Source organism: Pimephales promelas, chromosome 3, assembly GCF_988280905.1.
Source record: "Pimephales promelas chromosome 3, fPimPro1.hap1.1, whole genome shotgun sequence".
In the NCBI taxonomy this organism is placed as follows: domain Eukaryota; kingdom Metazoa; phylum Chordata; class Actinopteri; order Cypriniformes; family Leuciscidae; genus Pimephales; species Pimephales promelas.
In genome coordinates, this window is record NC_142771.1 from 39,276,145 (window position 1) to 39,301,435 (window position 25,291).

At 39.0% G+C, this 25,291-nt stretch overlaps 1 protein-coding gene and 1 long non-coding RNA gene across 2 annotated transcripts; one reads left to right on the forward strand and one right to left on the reverse strand.

Moving 5' to 3' along the window:
- The first annotated feature begins 4,180 nt into the window (after nt 1-4,180).
- Nucleotides 4,181-5,257, forward strand: LOC120490217 (uncharacterized). Its single transcript, XR_005624866.2, has 2 exons — nt 4,181-4,562; nt 5,089-5,257. It is a non-coding gene; the product is annotated as an uncharacterized LOC120490217 (long non-coding RNA).
- Nucleotides 5,258-7,831: 2,574 nt separating this feature from the next.
- On the reverse strand, nt 7,832-10,681 carry LOC120474899 (uncharacterized). The gene is made up of 7 exons (XM_089128049.1): nt 10,550-10,681; nt 10,348-10,441; nt 10,118-10,217; nt 9,814-9,923; nt 9,516-9,702; nt 9,246-9,373; nt 7,832-9,167 (listed from the first exon to the last, which is right to left on the reverse strand). Exons 1-7 carry the CDS (start codon nt 10,588-10,590, stop codon nt 8,850-8,852), a joined length of 978 nt encoding a protein of 325 aa, XP_088984175.1. The 5' UTR covers nt 10,591-10,681; the 3' UTR covers nt 7,832-8,849.
- Between the last annotated feature and the right edge of the window lie 14,610 nt (nt 10,682-25,291).

Genomic DNA, 25,291 nt, shown 5'->3' on the forward strand with positions numbered 1-25,291 from the left:
TGGAAGGGTCTAGAGCCTCCATTGTTGCACTCAGGTCTATTTCTCATGGCCCTCTATCAGAATCCAGAGTTTTGAGAAGATTGGGGATACTTAATTTTTCACCCCAAAAAAAAAAAACCCGTAAGGGGTAACACTGTCGTTTTTGTTTCTGGTCGAATTTTTGAATTCCGATATCTCAGCTCTGGAAGGGTCTAGAGCCTCCATTGTTGCACTCAGGTCTAAGTCTCATGGCCCTCTATCAGAATCCAGAGTTTTGAGAAGATTGGGGATACTTAATTTTTCGCCCAAAAAAAAAAAAACGTAAGGGGTAACACTGTCGGTTTTTTTTTCGGGTCGAAATTTTGAGTTTCGACATCTCAAATCTGGAAGGGTCTAGAGCCTCCATTGTTGCACTCAGGTCTATGTCTCATGGCCCTCTATCAGAATCCAGAGTTTTGAGAAGATTGGGGATACTTAATTTTTCGCCCAAAAAAAAAAAAACGTAAGGGGTAACACTGTCATTTTTTTTTTCAGGTCGAAATTTTGAGTTTCGATATCTCAGCACTGGAAGGGTCTAGAGCCTCCATTGTTGCACTTAGGTCTATGTCTCATGGCCCTCTATCAGAATCTAGAGTTTTGAGAAGATTGGGGATACTAAATTTTTCGCCCAAAAAAAAAAAACGTAAGGGGTAACACTGTTGTTTTTTTTACGGGTCGAAATTTTGAGTTTCGATATCTCAGCACTGGAAGGGTCTAGAGCCTCCATTGTTGCACTCAAGTCTAAGTCTCATGGGCCTCTATCAGAATCCAGAGTTTTGAGAAGATTGGGGATACTAAATTTTTCGCCCAAAAAAAAAAAACGTAAGGGGTAACACTGTCGTTTTTTTTTTCTGGTCGAAATTTTTAATTTCGATATCTCAGCTCTGGAAGGGTCTAGAGCCTCCATTGTTGCACTCAGGTCTATGTCTCATGGCCCTCTATCAGAATCCAGAGTTTTGAGAAGATTGGGGATACTTAATTTTTCGCCCCCCCAAAAAAATCGTAAGGGGTAACACTGTCGTTTTTTTTTCTGGTCGAAATTTTGATTTTCGATATCTCAGCTCTGGAAGGGTCTAGAGCCTCCATTTTAGCACTCAGGTTTAAGTCTCATGGCCCTCTATCAGAATCCAGAGTTTTGAGAAGATTGGAGAAACTTCATTTTTCGCCCGAAAAAAAACAAAACGAAAGGGGTACCACTGTCATTTTTTTTTTCGGGTCGAAATTTTGAGTTTCGATATCCCAGCACTGGAAGGGTCTAGAGCCTCCATTGTTGCACTTAGGTCTATGTCTCATGGCCCTCTATCAGAATCCAGAGTTTTGAGAAGATTGGGGATACTTAATTTTTCGCCCAAAAAAAAAAAACGTAAGGGGTAACACTGTCGTTTTTTTTTACGGGTCGAAATTTTGATTTTCGATATCTCAGCTCTGGAAGGGTCTAGAGCCTCCATTGTTGCACTCAGGTCTAAGTCTCATGGCCCTCTATCAGAATCCAGAGTTTTGAGAAGATTGGGGATACTTAATTTTTCGCCCAAAAAAAAAAAAAACGTAAGGGGTAACACTGTCGTTTTTTTTACGGGTCGAAATTTAGATTTTCGATATCTCAGCTCTGGAAGGGTTTAGAGCCTCCATTGTTGCACTCAGGTCTAAGTCTCATGGCCCTCTATCAGAATCCAGAGTTTTGAGAAGATTAGGGATACTTAATTTTCCGCCCAAAAAAAAAAACGTAAGGGGTAACACTGTCGTTTTTTTTACGGGTCGAAAGTTTGATTTTCGATATCTCAGCTCTGGAAGGGTCTAGAGCCTCCATTGTTGCACTCAGGTCTATGTCTCATGGCCCTCTATCAGAATCCAGAGTTTTGAGAAGATTGGGGATACTTAATTTTTCGCCCCCCAAAAACAATCGTAAGGGGTAACACTGTCGTTTTTTTTTCCGGGTCGAAATTTTGATTTTCGATATCTCAGCTCTGGAAGGGTCTAGAGCCTCCATTTTTGCACTCAGGTTTAAGTCTCATGGCCCTCTATCAGAATCCATAATTTTGAGAAGATTGGAGAAACTTCATTTTTTGCCCGAAAAAAAAAAACGAAAGGGGTACCACTGTCGTTTTTTTTTTTCGGGTCGAAACTTTGAGTTTCTATATCTCAGCACTGGAAGGGTCTAGAGCCTCCATTGTTGCACTTAGGTCTATGTCTCATGGCCCTCTATCAGAATCCAGAGTTTTGAGAAGATTGGGGATACTTAATTTTATGCCCAAAAAAACAAAACGTAAGGGGTAACACTGTCGTTTTTTTTACGGGTCGAAATATTGATTTTCGATATCTCAGCTCTGGAAGGGTCTAGAGCCTCCATTGTTGCACTCAGGTCTAAGTCTCATGGCCCTCTATCAGAATCCAGAGTTTTGAGAAGATTGGGGATACTTAATTTTTCGCCCAAAAAAAAAAACGTAAGGGGTAACACTGTCGTTTTTTTTACGGGTCGAAATTTTGATTTTCGATATCTCAGCTCTGGAAGGGTCTAGAGCCTCCATTGTTGCACTCAGGTCTAAGTCTCATGGCCCTCTATCAGAATCCAGAGTTTTGAGAAGATTGGGGATACTTAATTTTTCGCCCCAAAAAAAAACGTAAGGGGTAACACTGTCGTTTTTTTTTCGGGTCGAAATTTTGATTTTCGATATCTCAGCTCTGGAAGGGTCTAGAGCCTCCATTGTTGCACTCAGGTCTAAGTCTCATGGCCCTCTATCAGAATCCAGAGTTTTGAGAAGATTGGGGATACTTAATTTTTCGCCCCCAAAAAAAACGTAAGGGGCAACACTGTCGTTTTTTTTTTCTGGTCGAAATTTTGATTTTCGATATCTCAGCTCTGGAAGGGTCTAGAGCCTCCATTGTTGCACTCAGGTCTAAGTCTCATGGCCCTCTATCAGAATCCAGAGTTTTGAGAAGATTGGGGATACTAAATTTTTCGGCCGAAAAAAAAACGTAAGGGGTAACACTGTCGTTTTTTTTTTCGGGTCGAAATTTTGATTTTCGATATCTCAGCTCTGGAAGGGTCTAGAGCCTCCATTGTTATACTCAGGTCTATTTCTCATGGCCCTCTATCAGAATCCAGAGTTTTGAGAAGATTGGGGATACTTAATTTTTCACCCCAAAAAAAAACCCCGTAAGGGGTAACACTGTCGTTTTTGTTTCTGGTCGAATTTTTGAATTTCGATATCTCAGCTCTGGAAGGGTCTAGAGCCTCCATTGTTGCACTCAGGTCTAAGTCTCATGGCCCTCTATCAGAATCCAGAGTTTTGAGAAGATTGGGGATACTTAATTTTTCGCCCAAAAAAAAAAAAACCGTAAGGGGTAACACTGTCGGTTTTTTTTTCGGGTCGAAATTTTGAGTTTCGACATCTCAGCTCTGGAAGGGTCTAGAGCCTCCATTGTTGCACTCAGGTCTATGTCTCATGGCCCTCTATCAGAATCCAGAGTTTTGAGAAGATTGGGGATACTTAATTTTTCGCCCAAAAAAAAAAAACGTAAGGGGTAACACTGTCATTTTTTTTTTCAGGTCGAAATTTTGAGTTTCGATATCTCAGCACTGGAAGGGTCTAGAGCCTCCATTGTTGCACTTAGGTCTATGTCTCATGGCCCTCTATCAGAATCTAGAGTTTTGAGAAGATTGGGGATACTTAATTTTTCGCCCAAAAAAAAAACGTAAGGGGTAACACTGTCGTTTTTTTTTTTCAGGTCGAAATTTTGAGTTTCGATATCTCAGCACTGAAAGGGTCTAGAGCCTCCATTGTTGCACTTAGGTCTATGTCTCATGGCCCTCCATCAGAATCCAGAGTTTTGAGAAGATTGGGGATACGAAATTTTTCGCCCAAAAAAAAAAACGTAAGGGGTAACACTGTTGTTGTTTTTTTACGGGTTGAAATTTCGATTTTCGATATCTCAGCTCTGGAAGGGTTTAGAGCCTCCATTGTTGCACTCAGGTCTAAGTCGCATGGCGCTCTATCAGAATCCAGAGTTTTGAGAAGATTGGGGATACTTAATTTTTCGCCCAAAAAAAAAACGTAAGGGGTAACACTGTCGTTTTTTTTTTCGGGTCGAAATTTTGAGTTTCGATATCTCAGCACTGGAAGGGTCTAGAGCCTCCATTGTTGCACTCAAGTCTAAGGCTGCGTTCCAAACCGCATACTTCCCTACTATTTAGTATGGGAAAAAGAGTAGGCGAGCAAAAAAGTATGAATGAATCCAAAAGAGTAGGCGAGAATTACCTGGGTGACGTAGCAATTGTCGCGAGATTCGGACTTAAGTGCGTTCCAATATGCCTACTTTCCTACTATATAGTAGGCGAAAACAGTACGTGAAGGAAGCAGTACGTTCGAAACATCAGTTTTCATAAAAAGAGTAGGCGAGAAGTTCCCGGATGGCTTACTGCTTCCGCCCAGATTTTTGAGTGCTTTTCCACGGCTACTCATGATACTCATCTATCCCAGGAGGCCACGCGAGAGGATACGTCAATATCAACATCGCGGAGATAAGCGACGCGGGGGTTTTCAAATGTGAGTAAATACGGTTTAAATCGTATGTGTTAAACTACTATAGAGTAAACGTTTTAACTGTTGAACGTCTAAAGGAGTTAGACAGTATAGTATAGTTGTGATTTTGCTGTAAACACATGTTTTATTATGTATTGATAACAGGGGAGCTCCAGTAACCGTAAAGTTACGTTTCCAACGTGTATTACATAACCATACATCTTAAAAACGCTTATTTAAAATGTCTATTTACATCAGGAAGGAAAATATTGTATAAGTATTGCAGGTGAGCACATCCCAACATGAAAAATACATGTGTGTGCTATTATGTAGGATAATTCACTGTTGTCAACACTGCTTACATTAGACAAATTATGTGCTGTGAATAAAAACATCTATAAAGTAACTAAACATGATATTTAATTTGTCCCTTATTGGTGTTGATATATTGAGTAACATTTAAGTTGGATTAAAAGTGAGTTAACACATCAACCTCAACATGTAAATGCAGTGTTGAGCTCGTAATGTGAATCTTGTCTGTATGTTACAGGGACAGAAGAACACGCGTGTGTTTATCCAGTGGAGAGAGGCTCATGATGCTGAATGCTGTCATCAATGAATGGGAACCGCTGTGTTGAGTCGGCAGTAGGGTTTGGGGTTCAGTGCCTGTAAATACATGCTTGTAGTTTGAATAAAGCTGTTTCATGTGTTGACTTGTATATGCATTTGTTTATTGTGATGGTTACTTTTATTTGTTCTTTTACTCATTTATTCATGTTTCTTATTGTTGTCAGTATATAAAATGTAATTAATTTATGCATTAATTCATCGATTGACTGACAATTGAGATGTTTCACTGCATTTAGCAATATAAATGAATTCATGCATTACTGTCATATTAAAAAACAAATTACATTTTGCTTGTTTTATTAAATTATATTTTTAGTATATAAAAAGTTATATAAGTATTGGTCAGCATTTAATATTATTATTTTGTTTAAGTTTTGGGGTGGGCTAACAATGAAATTCATTCTGAGGTAATATTAATTTTTAAGCAGTGATACTTACATTTTTGGAGTATAAAATCAACAGTTTTCTCCAGAAGAGATCTTCAAGCAGCTGCCCGTCTCCTTTGTGCAGACATTACAAACGCTGTTCTAGGTTGTGCTTTCAAGTTACTGATGTTATGAAGTGTTAGAGCACCTGTCGCTCATATAATTTAAACTTATTAATATGCAAGATCATGGAAAGATACTATAGTTTATGTAACAATCATAGTGACAAAACAGAAAATATAAAGATCATTGGTTTGTGTACATCATAATATGACATAAAATTATATTTATACACAGGAAATAAGAACAATAAAAAAGGCTAAATATCTTCATTATAGTTCTTCATAATACATAAAAAAAGTTGTTGTTATATCTGAGGGATGAAACGAGGTAAATTCATGAAGAAAAAGAGGAAAACTTAAAGGAGAAACTTTTTGGGTATAAAATAAAGAAATTAACAACATAATCAAGAGATGATGATTTTGGGGTTTCTTAATAAAAAAAATATCGTTAGAATAACACTGTTGGTCACATTAGTAGGGTTTAAAATATAACAACTTAAATCAACCCTAAATGTATTCACAAAATAAATAGGCAGCTGTTTCTTCAACAATACCACAACAAAATGAGCAAGTTTCATCAATATCAAGATATTTATACGTAGATTAATTAAACGTATCGTTCATATTATTTTTTTTATTGCATGAAGGTGTTGCGCTTGTGATAACGCGTAGTAGGTCACATGATAACGTCAACATGGCAGATGTCCGGTTCGCATTCATACTCAACGAGATTTGGCTATAAAGTACCTACTCTTTTAGCGCTCGATGAGTAAGTACTTATTGAAATTATGTACCTACTCATTGAGTATGCGGTTTGGAACGCAGCCAAAGTCTCATGGCCCTCTATCAGAATCCAGAGTTTTGAGAAGATTGGGGATACTAAATTTTTCGCCAAAAAAAAAAAACGTAAGGGGTAACACTGTCGTTTTTTTTTTCTGGTCGAAATTTTTAATTTCGATATCTCAGCTCTGGAAGGGTCTAGAGCCTCCATTGTTGCACTCAGGTCTATGTCTCATGACCCTCTATCAGAATCCAAAGTTTTGAGAAGATTGGGGATACTTAATTTTTCGCCCAAAAAAAAAAACGTAAGGGGTAACACTGTCGTTTTTTTTTTTCGGGTCGAAATTTTGATTTTCGATATCTCAGCTCTGGAAGGGTCTAGAGCCTCCATTGTTGCACTCAAGTCTAAGTCTCAAGGCCCTCTATCAGAATCCAGAGTTTTGAGAAGATTGGGGATACTTAAATTTTCACCCAAAAAAAAAAAAAACGTAAAGGGTAACACTGTCGTTTTTTTCGGGTCGAAATTTTGAGTTTCGATATCTCAGCACTGGAAGGGTCTAGAGCCTCCATTGTTGCACTCAGGTCTATGTCTCATGGCCCTCTTCAAGTAAATGTACTCCGATACTGTCCGGCTCTGTTTTTCCGGTGTCCCCCAGCTCCTCGTTTAAGCAAAAGGTACTTTAAAACAACGTATTACATCAACGTTAAACCACGTTAACCGTGTTAACCATAACCTTTTAAATACTCGACCTAGTTCCGTTGTTTAGCAACGAGAAGAAACTCCTGTAACTTCAGTGCCCAACCCATCACGACAAGACGTGAAATAATTACGTTTGTCCACTTTGGAAAACGTGTACACAGTAAATTTTGCAGAGTTAAATTAGCTCTATAAGAGTTAAATTTAACACTTGGTCCGAGTGTATTTGGTCCCACTCAGAATTGGTGAAAAATTGACTCTATTCGTGGTGTTAAATTTTCAGAGTAAAATTAACTCTATTTTGAGTAAAAATTCAACACTGCTCTACACTGAACAGTGTTACCACAGTTTAACACTAGGGGAATTTAACTCTGTTTGGTGTTACCACAGTTTAACACTAGGGGGAAAATAACTCTGTCTGGTTTTCCCACAGTTTAACACTAGGGGGAAATTAACTCTGTTTGGTGTTACCACAGTTTAACACAAATCAAAAATGAACTCGTTTTGGTGTTAATTATTCACTAATGTAGAGTATATTTAAATTTTTAATAATTAAAAATTTTCCCTTTGTGGTGTTAGTACTTTAAAATAATAAACTAAGTTAATAATAAACTAAAAACAAGTTTCCAAAACAAAGAAAACAACTTCAACGGTCAAATTTAAAACATTTATTAAAACAAAAATGAGCATTCAGGCTCAGGAAACGTTCATTTACAAAAATACATCACATCTGCATCAAATGGCAATATGGAACTACATGCAGTGCAGAATCTGTTGTACCATATTTCATCTGGAGATCAAATGGTTTGAAAGAGCACAGCTCATTAATATTCACTACCTTTAAAACTCTGTCTGGATGCAGTCTGACTGTAAATGCATGGTAATGGTCATCAAAACATACAGTTTCCATCAGTGTTCCACACAACAACACATTTTCGTCTTTCACAGCAATAGTCTTGATCTTACAAAACACTGGCATCTCACATGCTACTTCTGTACAGTTCTGTACAGTTACAACAACCTGATCAAATGTTCCTGTAGTTTTATTCCTCCTGCTGTCAAATCTTGTGCCAAGCACAATTTCGCTTGGTTCAATAATTCCCCACTTTTCCATAAAGAGTCTCTTTCGCTTGGCTTCCGAATTTAACTAAGTAAATGGATTTTTCCAAATTTTGAAATGAGTGTTCTAGCTTTCTTTTAGTAGCGGTGTCCTGTGAAGGCAGGCAGAGCAAGGCTGCATCCTGGGCCTGACTATGAATCTCAGAAACCATTTCCTCCATAGATGAAACAAAACCATTGATAGCAGATTGACTTAATCCAGCAACTTTTAGTTGTGCAACAGCAGATGCACACATATTGAAAGTGCTCTTATTTGATGTTAACAATACAGATGTTGCGGCCACCTCTCCAGCACTGCCAATCTGATCAAATACTTCAGAACTACTTTGTCCATCTGCCTTGGTAGTCTCATGGCTATCAGTAGTGTCAAAATTTTGCTCACCGTCGCTTTGCTCAGCATGTTTTGTGTGCAGATGTTTCCTAAAACCTGAAAAAGTACCGAACACAGAACCACAACCTGCTTCTATGCATTTAAGGCTTAGATTCTTCCCAGGAACAAAACCATGAACTAATCTGAGGTGCCTAAGAAGCTCTTTTGAACCATTTGAATCAGCTTGACAAACAAAACTCTTCATGGGGGCAGAAAAACTTAAGGGACCTAGCTAAGCAACCTTGCTCTGACTTCAGCAACACGAGGACTCTCTTTCACTTTGCCAACATCTATGTTGTACACAGTGGTCTGAATGAAAGTGTACATGTTGTGTAGCATAGTGTTGTAGGAGGTACCAAAAACAAAGTGTGACTTAAACAGTTCGTCAAAGGCACCAAGAGAAGAGGTTGACTTGCATGGAATGGCATGCTGATCGAGGATGATGTAGAACTGGTGAACTGATTTCTTCTGAGGTCCCACAGCCAAAAGAGAGGGCTGAGCACTAGCAGTAATGTTTCGAAGATGCTCCTCAATGTTTGTTCCACTCTGAGAAGACCAAGCAAATTGAAGAGAACCATCACTGATGTGTTAAATAATATGGAAAAAAAAAAAAAAAACACTCACCTTCTTGAAGACAACAAGATGTTTCTCTGCTTGAGAAGCAGACACCTTTCCTGGTCTCTTTCGGCCTTGGGCAGAAGGTGGGATCAGATGCAACAGCAGTATTATAGAAGAGAGGTCAGAGTCCCAAACTGTTTAGACAGAATTAATTATGTTAGCAAAATCTCATCAATAAAGAAAATTGATAATGAAGAATAAATATCAAAAACATTTATGGGAACTAAATAAAATATACTGTTATTTTATTTTTTTAAATTATTTTAAACATCTTACCAAAATTAACACAATCTTCTGAGTCATCAGACGGAGATTCAGCTGCTAGCAGGAATTCTCCAACATCACTGGTGGTTGGAAGCTTTTTGCACTGCTGAATCACTTTTTTCTTGAATGCAGTAGTCCACTTCTCCAGTAGCTTGCCTGACGCTCCTTCTCCAAACATCAGAACAAAGTCTTGCTCAATCTAAGGAAGGGAATCACTATTAGACATAAACCCTGAACAAACGTATTTTTTAGAAAACAGCTAAGCATTTTTAAAAATCCTTAAATCTGGGATTATAAAGACTTTACTTACCAAGCCTTTAACGTCTTTGAAACGTGGAAAGACCATCAATATATCACTTGACAGCATCACTTGTCTTACAGTTGGTCCACCAGACATCCCCTCAGCAGACGATCCTTGTCCTGATGAATTAAGCATTTTAGAACCTTCAACACTGCATAAAGATAATAACTATAGACAGTTCATACTAAAAAATAAAAAAGGTAAAAGAAACCATCTTTAAAATGTCAGTTATGGCAACTCAATAGCAACAAAACTGTGATAGATGGCACAATGAACTATGAAAAAAAGGTGATTTCTGAATTACATTCTGTACCATCACGTGATGCTCTTCGTTCTTTAGCCAGGCCTCTTTGTATAGTTTTGATTCTCCATGCCAAGTACCCAGTGCCACTCTCACCATCATAGTAATGCTCCTAAAAAAAGACAAAAAAAAAAATAGTATTAATTCAAGAGCAAAATACACCACCTGTATTGTGTGTGTGATCATCAGCATTTAACATGTCAACACATGAATTAAAATAATAAGAAAATTATGATTCTTACGTAGCCTTTTTTGGACATGGGGTCACTGAGGTAAGGGAACAAAGACACAATTCCTCTGGCATATTTTTCTTTAACCTGCCTTGGTGGTGATGTACTGTATAATAAATAAAATAACCTAGCTTTAGCACAGGTTAAAAAAAAAACAAGAAATTATGGAACATTGAGAGATTATATAAACACCAGTTAAAGATACGCAGATTACCCATTCTTTTCTGTCATGTCAGCTGCCAGGATGTTCACCATTTTCCTCCTCGTTTCATCACTCAAAGACTTGAATCGGTTGTATTCATTTATTATATGCTCCCCACCGGGTTTATGGACAAGAATGGATTCCACCAACTTAAAAAAGGCATAAATATGGTATGTTTAAATACAAAACATTACCAGAAACAAATTATGTAAAAATAAAAAGGTTCAAAAGCTATTTCAAATTGATGAACTTTACAACTTTGATGCCCACCTTTTTAGCACTCGGATCTTCTCACAGCGATCCAAGTGCGCTGGTGAGATGTGAATAAAGTGATAATGTGAGCGCGAACAGTAGGCTACGTGTACATATTGAAGAGAAGAAAACGGTTTGTGTTTGTGTTTCTACTGGAAACAACGGACCATATGAGATTCTGCACAGTTCAGCGCACTTGGATCGGCGCTCGTAGATCGACTGGTAGAGACTTTTTTTCAAAGATGGCTTCTTCCTGTATTCGCGAAGTTGACTGTGTGTATAAAATATCTTCTTATTAAACTGTTTGGACACTGACAAAGTTCTCAACGCTTCGGTTTGAATGTAGGGACCCTTATTATGCTGTCGTGTTGGTGAGGGGCTATTTTGAGCCGTGTTAGTGGTAATAACAAGCGATTTTTATTTGTCATTACTCTATGCCCTATATACTAGCATTATACTAGCGTTATAGGCTAAACTGTATTTAGAGATAAAACTATTTACATTCGGCAATCATGAAAACAAATCTCAGAAAACGGTTGACTAGATAGCAATGTGTAATTAGACCAAAGGTTCATTTTGCGCCGGAGTTGTCCTTTAACCCCTATGTGCAGTGCCAGGGGATTTGTGATTGTTCCATTTACTTGCTCCTTTTACTATTTATCTTGATATTTTGTGATCCATTCATCCATTTTTACGAGCCGCTTGTCTCACGCTGGGTGACATTTTTTAATCACGTTTAAAATGATTTATTGAGTGGGAGTGTACTTGAAGCCAGTATTAATGAAGTCTGATTCACTGAAATATGTATATGTTTTCATCTCATTTCAGCTGACAGCTGAGAAATATAATATCATATAATTAGGCATATTAGTGTGTTGGTTTATTTTCGTTTAATCTTTTAAAATCTCATTTCATCTTTTCTTGAGGACATTAAGCAAATGTGGCACAGCTTTCCCAACTCTACCCTACACAACAGTGGCATCCATCAAAAGAAAATCACTTTGGTTTGAGATTTCCATTTCCTCAGAGAATTGTCATGTCACAGAGAAGCTAGGATGACCAGAAAAACCCACCAGCCAAGTCTGTGATTTGCTTTCATCTTGTGCCACTATCTCAGCTGGGTGACGGTAAATCTGCTCAAGCTGGATGACCTCAAGCTAACATTATGCTCAGGTCCTGCACAGATTCCATAAGGCATAAGGCAAAAGATAAAGGTCCTCCTGTTATTGATAGCATAAGATGTATGTTAAATTCATGAGGTAGGAGAGGAGAAGGTGAGTTGAAAGCATAAAAAATTCACTAGTAATGTAACATGATCTATTTGTAATCTTAACTGGTCAAATACTCCCATTGACTCATGAATGTGCCGACTGAAACTCCGCAAACAAGCTGATAAATGTTTATCGATGTAATAAAGCATGTTGGGCTCATATTGAGTCTACGGTATGAGGAGACGATGCAATATTTAATCACATTCAAAGAACGGAGTGCTTGAGATGTCAGTGCGTGTCTATTTTTTACGAAATATCTTCATTTTACCGAGTCTTACAAAAGACGAGGTGTTGGCAAAACAACCTGCATGAACAAACCGTGCTCTCTTTTGACTGTCTCTATTTTCCATTTATCTTGTTCTCTCTCTGGCATTCTCTCCCCTGTGTGACAGTGAATGTGTGTTTTCACCCCTAATTGGTTAAGGGTCTGAAGCGAAATTGGCTCGTTCACTGTCCTCTCTCAGTGGAGGGTGACTGGGCGACTCCCGGCAGAGTAAATTGTGCATGGAGGGAGTGTAATTGGTCTGTTAGTGGAGCTTTCTAGAATAGCACACACTGTGTACAAACATGGCTGGATAAATGATTATTTTCAATCTCACTGAGATGTCACACTGAATTATTTTAGACACCCTTCAGGAGCGTGTGGTGAAGAATTTTACTTTCAATAGCTGGACTAGTCTGCGGGAAAAGATCATACTTTCTAGCTGGGTAAAAAATTGGTAGCAGTCGATGTGTTTACATTAGTCTGACATGGACCGACCTTTGAGTAACGGCTTTAAGTCTGAACCCATTTTAAGCTTATTCTGGGCACAAAAAGACCGCCTACTCTTCGCCTACATTATTGCACTGTATTGTATTAAAATCCAAAGTTTACCCTGCATTATCTTACTTGGAGCGAAAGTATAAGTCATTGGAAATAAAACTCGTTTTTATTTAATAAGTATTTTTTTTTAAATCATAGGGGCCCAGGACCCTAGGACTTTTCTCACACTTGAGCCACACATACACAAAAAACAATTAAATGGATTTGTTGAGTTTTGTTGTTGAAATGTAAAAAAAAAAGTAACAAATCTTTCCCTCACGGGTCAATTTGACCCCCCCATGGGAATGAATTTAGTGCGAGAAATGCTTCAGTACACGTAGACAAACCTAAAAGTTCTCACAATTCAATCTAAAAATGCTCAAATTTTACCAAAAAAAGTCATAATGTCTACATGTGTATCTGAATACATGAAGGTGAACTGATTTTGGGACCCAGCGGAACAGCTCCATATAGAGATATAAGGCTGTATAGTGGCAAGAGTCATGAAATAGCATTCTTTTTTTCACAAGAGTTCGGCAAAGACACCCCCACTGTTTCCCCACATCTGGCACTTGTGGAAAACCATATCTGGGCCACAAGCAGGCCATATCAATGCCACATGTCAGCCAAGAGCATAAAAATAAACCAGAACTGGAACTTATCTTAGCCACCTAGCCTCTTTTTCCTATTTGTAGTGGAGATGAGTGGTACCCGGTGGGGTCTTCTGCTGTTGTAGCCCATCCGCCTCAAGGTTGTGCGTGTTGTGGCTTCACAAATGCTTTGCTGCATACCTCGGTTGTAACGAGTGGTTATTTCAGTCAAAGTTGCTCCTCTATCAGCTTGAATCAGTCGGCCCGTTCTCCTCTGACCTCTAGCATCAACAAGGCATTTTCGCCCACAGGACTGCCGCATACTGGATGTTTTTCCCTTTTCACACCATTCTTTGTGTGAAAAGAAATGGTTGTGTGTGAAAATCCCAGTAACTGAGCAGATTGTGAAATACTCAGACCGGCCCGTCTGGCACCAACAACCATGCCACGCTCAAAATTGCTTAAATCACCTTTCTTTCCCATTCTGACATTCAGTTTGGAGTTCAGGAGATTGTCTTGACCAGGACCACACCCCTAAATGCATTGAAGCAACTGCCATGCGATTGGTTGATTAATGAGAAATTGAACAGGTGATCCTAATAATCCTTTAGGTGAGTGTATGGGCTATGTGCACAACTGTATAGTTTCGAACTTCCGCTTTTGTCAGAAGTCGGCGTATCAGTTTCCGGTCTACGACTGGTCATCCGCATCCACTAATAAACAAACAAGATGAGTGCTGCTGTTGTACGAAAAAAAAAGAGTTCTTAAACACATCTAAGTTTCTAAGACCTGTAGTGGATCTAACGTCCGTTTCACACCCGTTTGCAGTGTGTGTTGCGGTGCAGGAGCGTGCTGTTAGTGCGTTCACATTTAGGCTATTATGATGCGTTTGCACAGTGAATAACTGATCCGCGGCTGTACAACAAACACATACTTAATATTTTATTTAAAGTCCAGAAGTTATGCTGCAACTTATTTTTAAAAACAAAAAGATGTGTCAGCATTGCGATTCTTTGTATGCACGTTTAAACACAATTTAAACAATGTAAGTTAGGGCTATTCCCAGATAGCAAACTGACATTGAATCAACGTGGAAATATGACATCGAAACAACGTTGATCTGACATTGTTTTGCTCATCGAATTAACGTTGAACCAACGTCAGACGCGTCATTCTTTCAAAACTAACGGAAAATCAACTTGAAATCAACGCGTTGTTTCAACGTTATGAAAGCAAACCAATTTTCGATTTCATTTAGCTTTGAAGAATGCCGCGTCTGACGTTGGTTCAACATTAATTCAATGAGCAAATCAACGTTGTTTCAATGTCATGAGAGACGTCGTTTCCACGTTGATTCAATGTCAGTTTGCTGTCTGGGTTACTCCATGCATTACAAGTTGCTCAAGCAAGTGGTCAAATATTTCCTATATTAAAATCGCAAATAATTTAAATTAAAATTTGAAATTGACAAAAGCAGCCGACTTGCCTTTTGTTTTGCATTTTAATTTTAAAACAATAGATCTTGCATGTCTTATTTTTCCACCTCCACGATCGAGTTCATTCTGCCGCCTGGTTGAAGTAAATTGTAGTTTTCCTTGATTAAATGTGCATTCATGGTGAGATTACTACGTGTTATTTAATTAAACTCATTTATGGTGAAATTACTACATTTTCAGGTCAATCTTTATCATTTTGACCACCAGCGTTTGCAGCACAGCAGAAATAGATTCGGTGTGGAAACGATCGCTGTGCTGCTGTTATATATACCACATCAGTGAAAAGTGAAAGCCCTAACCTTTTTACATGGTGCGTAGAAGACTGCTGTCGTCGCTAACAGCCATTTGAGCTTCTACTGCTTCCAAACACCAACCTTCGTGCGCAGTGGCTGCACAAAATAGACATTTTGATCGACGCGCAAAAAATAATAAAAATATTAAGTATGTGTTTGTTGTACAGCCGCGGATCAGTTATTCACTGTGCAAACGCATCAAAATATGTGAACGCTCCTGCACCGCAACACACACTGCAAACGGGTGTGAAACGGACGTTAGATCCACTACAGTTCTTAGAAACTTAGATGTGTTTAAGAACTCTTTTTTTCGTAAAACAGCAGCACTCATCTTCTTTGTTTATTAGTGGATGCGGATGACCAGTCGTAGACCGGAAACTGATACGCCAACTTCTGACAAAAACGGAAGTTCGAAACTACAGTTGTGCACATAGCCCATAGTCATCAAGTTTTGAGGTAATCTTTTTTTCATTAAAGAAACACTGCTTGTAATAGTTTAACTTCAACACCCTGTGTTTTCCTTTGAAAAAAATGCATTCATAAAAATAGGCTTATCAATAGCCTATTTAGAAGAATTAATAAAAACGATTTGTGCTCAGCTTACATAGTAATACATTTAAAGGGTTAGTTCACCCAAAAATGAAAATTAAGTCATTAATTACTCACCCCCATGCTGTACCAACCCCGTAAGACCTTCGTTCGTCTTCGGAACACAAATGAAGATATTTTTGATTAAATTTGAGAGCTGTATAACTACCACATTGGCTCCTAAGGGACTGCCTCTTGACGGCCCAAAAAGTCAATGAAGAAAATGTTTAAATATCCCAAGTGACTACCGTGGCTCAACTATATGTTTATCAAGCGACGCGAATACTTTTTGTGCGAAAAAACAAACAAAAATAACGAGTTTATTCGACTATTTCTTTTCTTCCTTGTAGGCCAGAACGAGACTTTCTTATAGATTTCCACGACGCATGCGCGAGAATTGCGATCTGAAGTAGTGTAAGCTGGTGTGAGCAGATCGCAAATCTCGCGCATGCGTCGTGGAAATCTAAGGAATTCTCGTTCTGGCCTACAAGGAAGAAAACAAATAGTCGAATAAACTCGTTATTTTTGTTTGTTTTTTCGCACAAAAAGTATTCGCGTCGCTTGATAAACATATAGTTGAGCCACGGTAGTCACTTGGGATATTTAAACATTTTCTGGGCCGTCAAGAGGCAGTCCCTTAGGAGCCAATGTGGTAGTTATACAGCTCTCAAATTTAATCAAAAATATCTTCATTTGTGTTCCGAAGACGAACGAAGGTCTTACGGGGTTGGTACAGCATGGGGGTGAGTAATTAATGACTTAATTTTCATTTTTGGGTGAACTAACCCTTTAAGTAACTAACACACGCACACACAAATCATTTTACATTCACAAAACCAAGACACGTCCTGCTGTTTTGAAAACCATCACAAAGGTTGCAGGGACACACAGATACAGGTCTGATAAACAGGAACATTTCTTTCCTTCTTAAAAGCACGTCCTTATCTGCTGAGATGCATGACTCAAATAAGAACCAAATATAACAAAGTAGAAACAAAATGTTGCCACTCTTGGATGCAGCTGAAACCCCACAGAATAATCTCTCTTCAGCTCAGTGTCTGTATTCACAGCGCCACCCTACGCATTTAGTTGTAACTGCAAGAAAGTACACAGTGTGGTCCAAAGTGAATTCCAAAACAGGACAGTCCTTGTTTTCCTCACCATACAAGTTACACTGAATGTTATGAGTTTATGCAGCTAGTGGGTGGGATAGCCAATTACATTGCATTGAGTTTGCAATGCCACTCACATCAGAACTGGTGAAGGCAACGTGGATCAGACAGCCAGTAAACTGACTCTAGGCATTACCTATCCACATGTTGAATTAATATGAATATACGTACTTTAAAGGGTTAGTTCACCCAAAAATGAAAATTCTGTCAGTATTTACTCACCCTCATGTTGTTTCAACCCCGTAAGACCTTCGTTCATCTTCGCAACACAAATTAAGATATTTAAGATATTAAGATCGCTCCTGCATACAGTCCATAGGCTTCTTGAGGGACTGGCTCTTGCTGTCCCCGAAAAGTCATTAAAGACATCGTTAAGATAGTCCAAGTGACTACAGGGGCTCAATCTTAAGTTTATCAAACGACGAGAACACTTTTGTGCGCAAAAAAACAACAAAAATAACGACTTTATTTCAACTATTCGTTTATTTCTCCCTCTGCGCGAGTCAGGTTACTAGTTTAATAGCGTAAGCTTCTGTTATTGTACGTCACACGCATCACACACACATGACCAGCGTCGGCCAATAGTGAGCCTACGTGTGACGTAGCTCTACGCAATCACACTACGTTAACTGACTTACAGGCTCATGGAGAAGGAAGTGAATAGTTGAAATAAAGTCGTTATTTTTGTTGTTTTTTTGCGCACAAAAGTGTTCTCGTCGTTTGATAAACTTAAGATTGAGCCACTGTAGTCACTTGGACTATTTTTTTTTGTGCGCAAAAAAACAACAAAAATAACGACTTTATTTCAACTATTCACTTCCTTCTCCATGAGCCTGTAAGTCAGTTAACGTAGTGTGATTGCGTAGAGCTACGTCACACGTAGGCTCACTATTGGCCGATGCTGGTCATGTGTGTGTGATGCGTGTGACGTACAATAACAGAAGCTTACGCTATTAAACTAGTAACCTGACTCGCACAGAGGGAGAAATAAACGAATAGTTGAAATAAAGTCGTTATTTTTGTTGTTTTTTTGCGCACAAAAGTGTTCTCGTCGTTTGATAAAGTTAAGATTGAGCCCCTGTAGTCACTTGGACTATCTTAACGATGTCTTTAATGACTTTTCGGGGACAGCAAGAGCCAGTCCCTCAAGAAGCCTATGGACTGTATGCAGGAGCGATCTTAATATCTTAAATATCTTAATTTGTGTTCAGAAGATGAACGAAGGTCTTACGGGGTTGGAACAACATGAGGGTGAGTAAATACTGACAGAATTTTCATTTTTGGGTGAACTAACCCTTTAATATGACCAAAGAACAGATGGAGTGCAAGCCCAAAAATAAATATATGAAAATTACTCTGGCTTAGTTGCGGAATATTTACACTCACTAAAGTTTTGAGATTTGGCTGATCTCTGATCGGCAGGTCAAGAGGGAATGCATGGATAATTATTTTAATATAAATGATAAGAACATCAAAAATCTTTGATACTCAAAATGACATATTTAAAAAAAATCCTGTTAAAATAATATCTCCATCCCTTAAAATAGCTTGAATGTAACTTTAGACCCTCGCTTCATTTAGTCTGTGTGGACCATGAATATGTAAATTGGTCTCCGCCTCCACTCAATCATACCAGCTCGGATTACCTCATCAATTCGGTCAACTGTAGTAAACACTACACCGTGGCAAGTACAAATATGCATTTAATTCAGCTAAATGTTTGAACTTTGAAGAGCTCCCTGATACTGTAATTATTCTAGAAACTGTAAAAACAGATTTGGTAAACACTCCAGTGCGTAGGTGGTTTGCGCTCTGGAGTACGCCAAATGTTTCTATTTACAACGTGTTTTAGCAGCAGTGAGAAATGTAGCCAATCACAATCATTTACGCTTGCGAATCCTCTCATCAAAGCAAATACGATGCACCTACATGTAAACTTACTCTCAGAGTATTAGTTAGGTGTTAGAAGAATAAGTTGAAATACTTAGAACTTCATAGTCAGTAGAACATCTGTTGTGTTACCGCTATTTCTGAGTGAAAATGGTTTTTACACCAAATTTCCCCCCCCCAATGTGAGTAATCAGAACATACACAATCTCTCAACTAAGGTTTAAACCAAACTGTCCTGAAATGTATCAGCCAAAGCCACACTTGAAGAATAGGGACCTTGGTCGAGGTCATCCAGGATTGTATTACAATGTGTTTGTTATCAGATGGTTCACTGCTGCTATCAATAAACTCTGTTTGCCACCGTATCCACATAATGACTCTCTGTCATTCAACCCATCATCATGAAATGAGGGGAATGGATCCTTTTTCATTTTATATGAGCTAATTAATTTCTCCACTACACTTTCCACCGCGCTTGGCAGTGTCCAGGATCATGGCCAATGACCTTGACCTTGCAGCTGCTGGATATTTAATAAGTCTTGAATGGCTCTCAACCACCGCTCTGATGGGTGTCAAACTACCATTAAACAACGTTAATGATAGTCTGGATTTGATTCAGAGCCACAAAGGTCAAGGTGTGTGATTAATAAGTCATGTTATGGCCACAATACGCTTATTTTAATGTCAGATTGTCCAACAGTGGCAAAACCTTTGATGTGTGTACAGTACTTGTGATTGATGCTGCAGATGTGTAAGCTTTTGTTGCAATTACAGTACACTTGCTTGTGTAAAAAGAAGTGTGCTTAATTGTACTTGTAGTGTGTACTTTAAATTAGATTTGTTTAACTGTACTTGCTGTTTCTATGATATAATGAAATAAAAACCCACTGTTAAGTGCACTTAAAAGAGAGCACACACTTAACTATGGTTCATAAAACTTTTAAAAAGTGTACTTTGTGATAAAGTCAAACTCTTATTTTGAGTTTTCCAACTTACTAAAGCACATGTATTGTAATTTTTTAACTGTATAATATCACATCTAAGTTAATACACGTTTAATTACAAATAGTTTTTTATTATTATTATTATTATTATTATTATTTCAGAAGGGACACAAGTGAAATTTCTTTTCCACAGCAAAACTTTACATTAAAGCATGCTTTTATTCGAAAAGTTACATATCAAAATAAATATAAAATTGTTTTATTAAAACATTTATAAAAACACTAGCATTTAACATTAAAGAAATTCTAAAAAAAAAAAAGTTTCTCAAGAAATTATTCAACTAGTCAGTAAAGAACCTTAAAAACGCTCCACCGCCGCGTTCCCGTGTAAACGGTAAAAACGCAAAAGTCTGCTTGACAGTGAAGGTTGTACGCAGGCGCGTGGACTTGGTGTTGTTGTAGTAGCCGCCTGAAGTGCATACTACATTGAATTTCACACACTTTTGCGTCTCCATTTGGACACGGATTTCCCACACAAAACGCTCGTCTAAACGCAGAATAAAAAAAGATGACGCAACGCCACTTTTGCGTTTTCTCTTCAGAATCGTTTCCGTGTAAACATAGCCTAAGTAACACTGAAGCAGTGTTAACGTTAATGAGATAATTAAGTGATCGATTGAGTGATGATTGAGCATTATTGAAGATACCCGATGTTAACAAGCAGAATCAGGGAAGGAGAAAATCGTAATTGGTATGACACCATTATGGTGATCAGTGTTTGCTTTAGTTGGGCTGTTGGCCCTTAGTTGATTCATTAGCTTAAGATTATGTTTGGCTGCTGTACATGAGTTATAACAGCCTGATAAACAAAGAGAAAAAGTGATTGGATGATGTTTGTTGTGTTTTAATGTGATCACTATTTCACAATCATTTTACTTGAATCACTGAACTTTCTGAATTAGGTTTACTTGCTTATATATATATATATATATATATATATATATATATATATATATATATATAAATATATAAACAGAGATTAAGAATCAGCCTGTGAATATCAACAATGTTGACACTTATAATGCATGTTGCAGTGCATTCTGGGTGCCAACAATAAAAACTCATTCATGGCTCCCATCATGCATTGTTGCATGAATAAATTATGAGCTCATGTTCAGAGTTGATCTGTTTGTCACCATTGTTGAGATTCATACACTAATTTTTGATGTCTGTATATGCCTACCTGAAACCTAAGTATTCAGTTTAAAATGGCAAGCCCTACAAGGATAGTGCTACTATAATCCATAAGGTAAACTGAGTCAGGCCAACAAATGATTATGTTAAAACACAACCGACACCATCAGGTCACCATTTCTATTTGTTCATCTGGCTATTATAATTGAATTACAGCAGCCAAACAAAATCTAAAGTTAAAATGGTAAGGGTCAAGTTATCATCAGGAGTGTTCAATAATGCTCAATCTAATTAACTCATTAATTATCTCATTGACTTTAACACTGCTTTAGTGTTACTTATAACACTCTGATTGTGGACTCATATAAACACTGAGGATTTTGCCTTGTAGACGACATAAACATAAAGGTACAAATTAAGCGTGTTTATTTGACAACAACATCAAATGTTATGGGTCAAAATTAAGAAACCGGAAATTAAACAAAGTTAGTTGTCAAAAAAGTCTGAGAAGCAGCCATTGGAACAGTTTCTGTCTTGTTTGATTGCTGAATTTGGTCATGTGTGTTTACATTCGCTTTAGACATAAAATGTTAAGATAAATATCTCACAAATATGAGCATTTTGTGCTCCCTAGATGCTAGAGATGGTGGAGATAACTGTGTCTGTGAATAAAACAAAGCAAGAACGCCATGCAGAGAAGACATGTTATTATCCGCCGACTGTCACTCGGCCTGACACTGCAGTCTAGCTGATGGCCATTCATTCTGACAACATTATGGGTAACAAAAGAGCAAGTAAGTGAAAAAAGGAGATGGACAGGCTTAAAGTAACTGCCTGGATCGACAATACAATTTACGAAGAAAGGAATAATGAGATTATATAGTTATAAGTCTCACAAACAAGGCCTAAAATTACCCTCAGTACATGCCAAAAGTGAGCGATTATTGGCTTTGGAGAGTAAATAACCTTGAACAGAAAATGTACTGAAGTAATGCCTAGACTCCACAAATGTGGAATATTCCTCACATAAAGTCAGCTGAAACAAGTAAGGAAAGTAACACATTTTTATGACAGGTATATATATGACAAATATATATATTTTGATAATACTTTGCAATAAGGTTCCATTTGTTAACATTAGTTAACAAAAATGTCTCGGTCATGTACACTGTTAACCCTTGCTGTAAAAAAGGCCAAATTCTGACAATATCTTACCATTTTCCATTAAAAGCACACGTATCCAGTCTTTAGGAGGGGTATGGCACAGTAAGTGAGACACCTTGCGGGTTCCCTGTGTTTACTGGCTACTTGAGGCAAGTACATGGTAAGACACTGGCTCTACATGAAGATTATAACATCTTGCAAACGTGTAGGGTCTCGCTCACTCCGTAGCTCTACAGATGTCTGTCAGCAAGGCACTGTGTGCCAGTGCCCAGGAGGAGGCAATAATCCTGGTAGAGTGAGAGTCTTGTATGTCAAGACGATGGCATCCACTATCCAGTCGGCCAAACTTTGCTCTAGAGCAGGGTTCCCCAAACTCAGTCCTGGAGGGCCACTGTCTCTTCAGAGTTTAGCTCCAACCCTGATCAAACACACCTGAGCAAGCTAATCAAGGTCTTCAGAATCAGTAGAAACTCACAGGTAGGTGTGTTTGATCAGGGTTGTAGCTAAACTCTGCAGGGACAGTGGCCCTCCAGGACCGAGTTTGGGGAACCCTGCTCTAGAGACAGCCTCTCCCTTCTGCTGGCCTCCCTAATAGACAAAGAGCTGATCTGAGGTCCTAAAGACCTCAGATCAGGGGACCCTCGGCATGGATGCACTGGCATCCACCGCCCCTGGGACCATGCATTTCCCTCAGTGAGACTACCTTGTGTGCAAGGTCAGGGACTATGAGGAGCAGGTCTTGCTAGTTGACCCGTACTGGCACAACCGGACCTGGTTCCCGGAACGAATGCTCCTCAAGACAGCCTCTCCCTTCTGCTAGCCTCCCTAATAGACAAAGAGCTGATCTGAGGTCCTAAAGACCTCATATCAGGGGACCCTGGGCATGGATGCACTGGCATCTACTGCCCCTGGGACCATGCATTTCCCTCAGTGAGACTACCTTGAGTGCAAGGTCAGGGACTATGAGGAGCAGGTCTTGCTAGTTGACCTGTACTGGCACAACCGGACCTGGTTCCCAGAACGAATGCTCCTCAAGACAGCCCCTCCCTTCTGCTGGCCTCCGTAATAGACAAAGAGCTCTTCATTCGGTCCACGTACAGGCACATAGTGCAGGCGAGACAGAGTAAAGCAGGGGCTGGGTCTGCCTCTTCTAGGGGAAGTGCTTGCAGGTTCACCAAGGAGTGGTGTGAACCTTGGGCACGTATCCGGGCCAGAGTCTCAGAATAACGTGAGAGTTGGCCAATCCGAATTCCTGGCATATTTTTGTTGACCGAGAATGCCATCAGTAAAGTCAGAATAATATTGTTAAAAGTCCCCAACAAAGCAAACCAGAGGCGACAGTGGCAAGAAATCAAAACTCCATCAAGAGAAAAAAAACGTGGGAGAACCCAGGCTTAGTCGGGGGGCCAGGCCAATGAAGGTCCTTCCTCAGAGGAACCCACCAGGGAGTGGTTGTCTTGAGGAGCATTAGTTCCGGGAACCAGGTCCGGTTGTGCCGGTATGGCTCAACTAGCAAGACCTGCTCCTCATAGTCCCTGACCTTGCACTCAAGGTAGTCTCACTGAGGGAAATGCATGGTCCCAGGGCCGGTGGATGCCAGTGCATCCATGCCGAGGGTCCCCTGATATGAGGTCTTTAGGACCTCAGATCAGCTCTTTGTCTATTATGGAGGCCAGCAGGAGGGAGAGACTGTCTCTAGAGCAAAGGTTGGCCCACTGGATAGTGGATGCCATCGTCTTGACATACAAGACTCTCACTCTACCAGGATTATTGCCTCCTCCTGGGCACTGGCACACGGTGCCTTGCTGACAGACATCTGTAGAGCTACGGACTGGGCGAGACCCAACACATTTGCAAGATGTTATAATCTTCACGTAGAGCCAGTGTTTTACCATGTACTTGACTCAAGTAGTGCATGGTCCCGGGGCCAGCTTTGTGCCAGGGCATCCATCCCAAGGGTCCCCTTGGTCAGGGACTAAAACTACTCGGACGTGTCCAGAGAGGCAAACAGGTCTACCTGAGCTGGGTAGACTGTCGTAACAGCTGTATTGCAGCATAGGCTGTTGTAAGAGCTGTCACTGTCTTTTCAGATCCACGCACTGCTTTTTGTTCGATGTCTTTGCTAATGTGACATATCTCCCCATAGCCCAATACCTTTAAAAACACTAGAAGTTTTTGACTTGAGCTTGAACAAAAGAGCAAAGTTTTATGTTAAATTGTGCCAGATGCCCTAGAGCAAAACCCTCACTGAAATGTATACAACAAAATCTGTGACATGATTCCTGGGAGGGGGGAACGCTTCTGGTGAGAATCAAAGTATATTCTTTTTGCCCCCTCATTCTTGTGATTTACTGAGCATGTCTGGGGAAAAACACATTTGGGTGGAGAGTGCTGAGACGGTGCCAACTTCAGCAGAGGGAAAAAATTCTCGGTGTCTTTTTAGGAAATTAAGGTACACTCTCCATTTCTTCAATCCCACTCCACATACTGAATGTAATTTGACACATAAATAATTTATTGATTGGTGAAAACTGACCACATTGGGAATAAAATAGTGCGATAGAGTAATAGTCTGTGCCTGCAGTTTTAGGCCTAAGTATGTGCATAAGAAAGATAATCACTCAATGCTCGACTGCATTAAGTGCTCAGATGCTTTTGTGATTTAATTTTAGCTCATTGTTCTATGACTTCTTTGTCAGTGTTGTAAAAAATAAATGAATTTTAATGTCATAATAAAATGTCACACACCATTACCCACACGTCTCTTTAGGTTCTACCTTGAAAAATGTAAGAACACGAGACAATAGATCTATTTCAAGAAAACTTGAGGGGGGGGGGGGGGGTATACCAATTAATAAAAAATGGATAACATAAAAAAGTCTAGTAGTACCTGGATAACCTTTATCATCCTTCAATTCTTGTTAATCTTCCATTGATTGCACAAATGCAATCAAACGCATTTAATCGACAATTGTGTTTTGAACATACATTTAAGTTACATGAACAATATATAGATGTGTGTAAAATGGCTGAATGTGGAAAAACAATGCATAATTGTTGCAGACTGTGGTCATTAGGTGTATTATGTAGGCTATCAT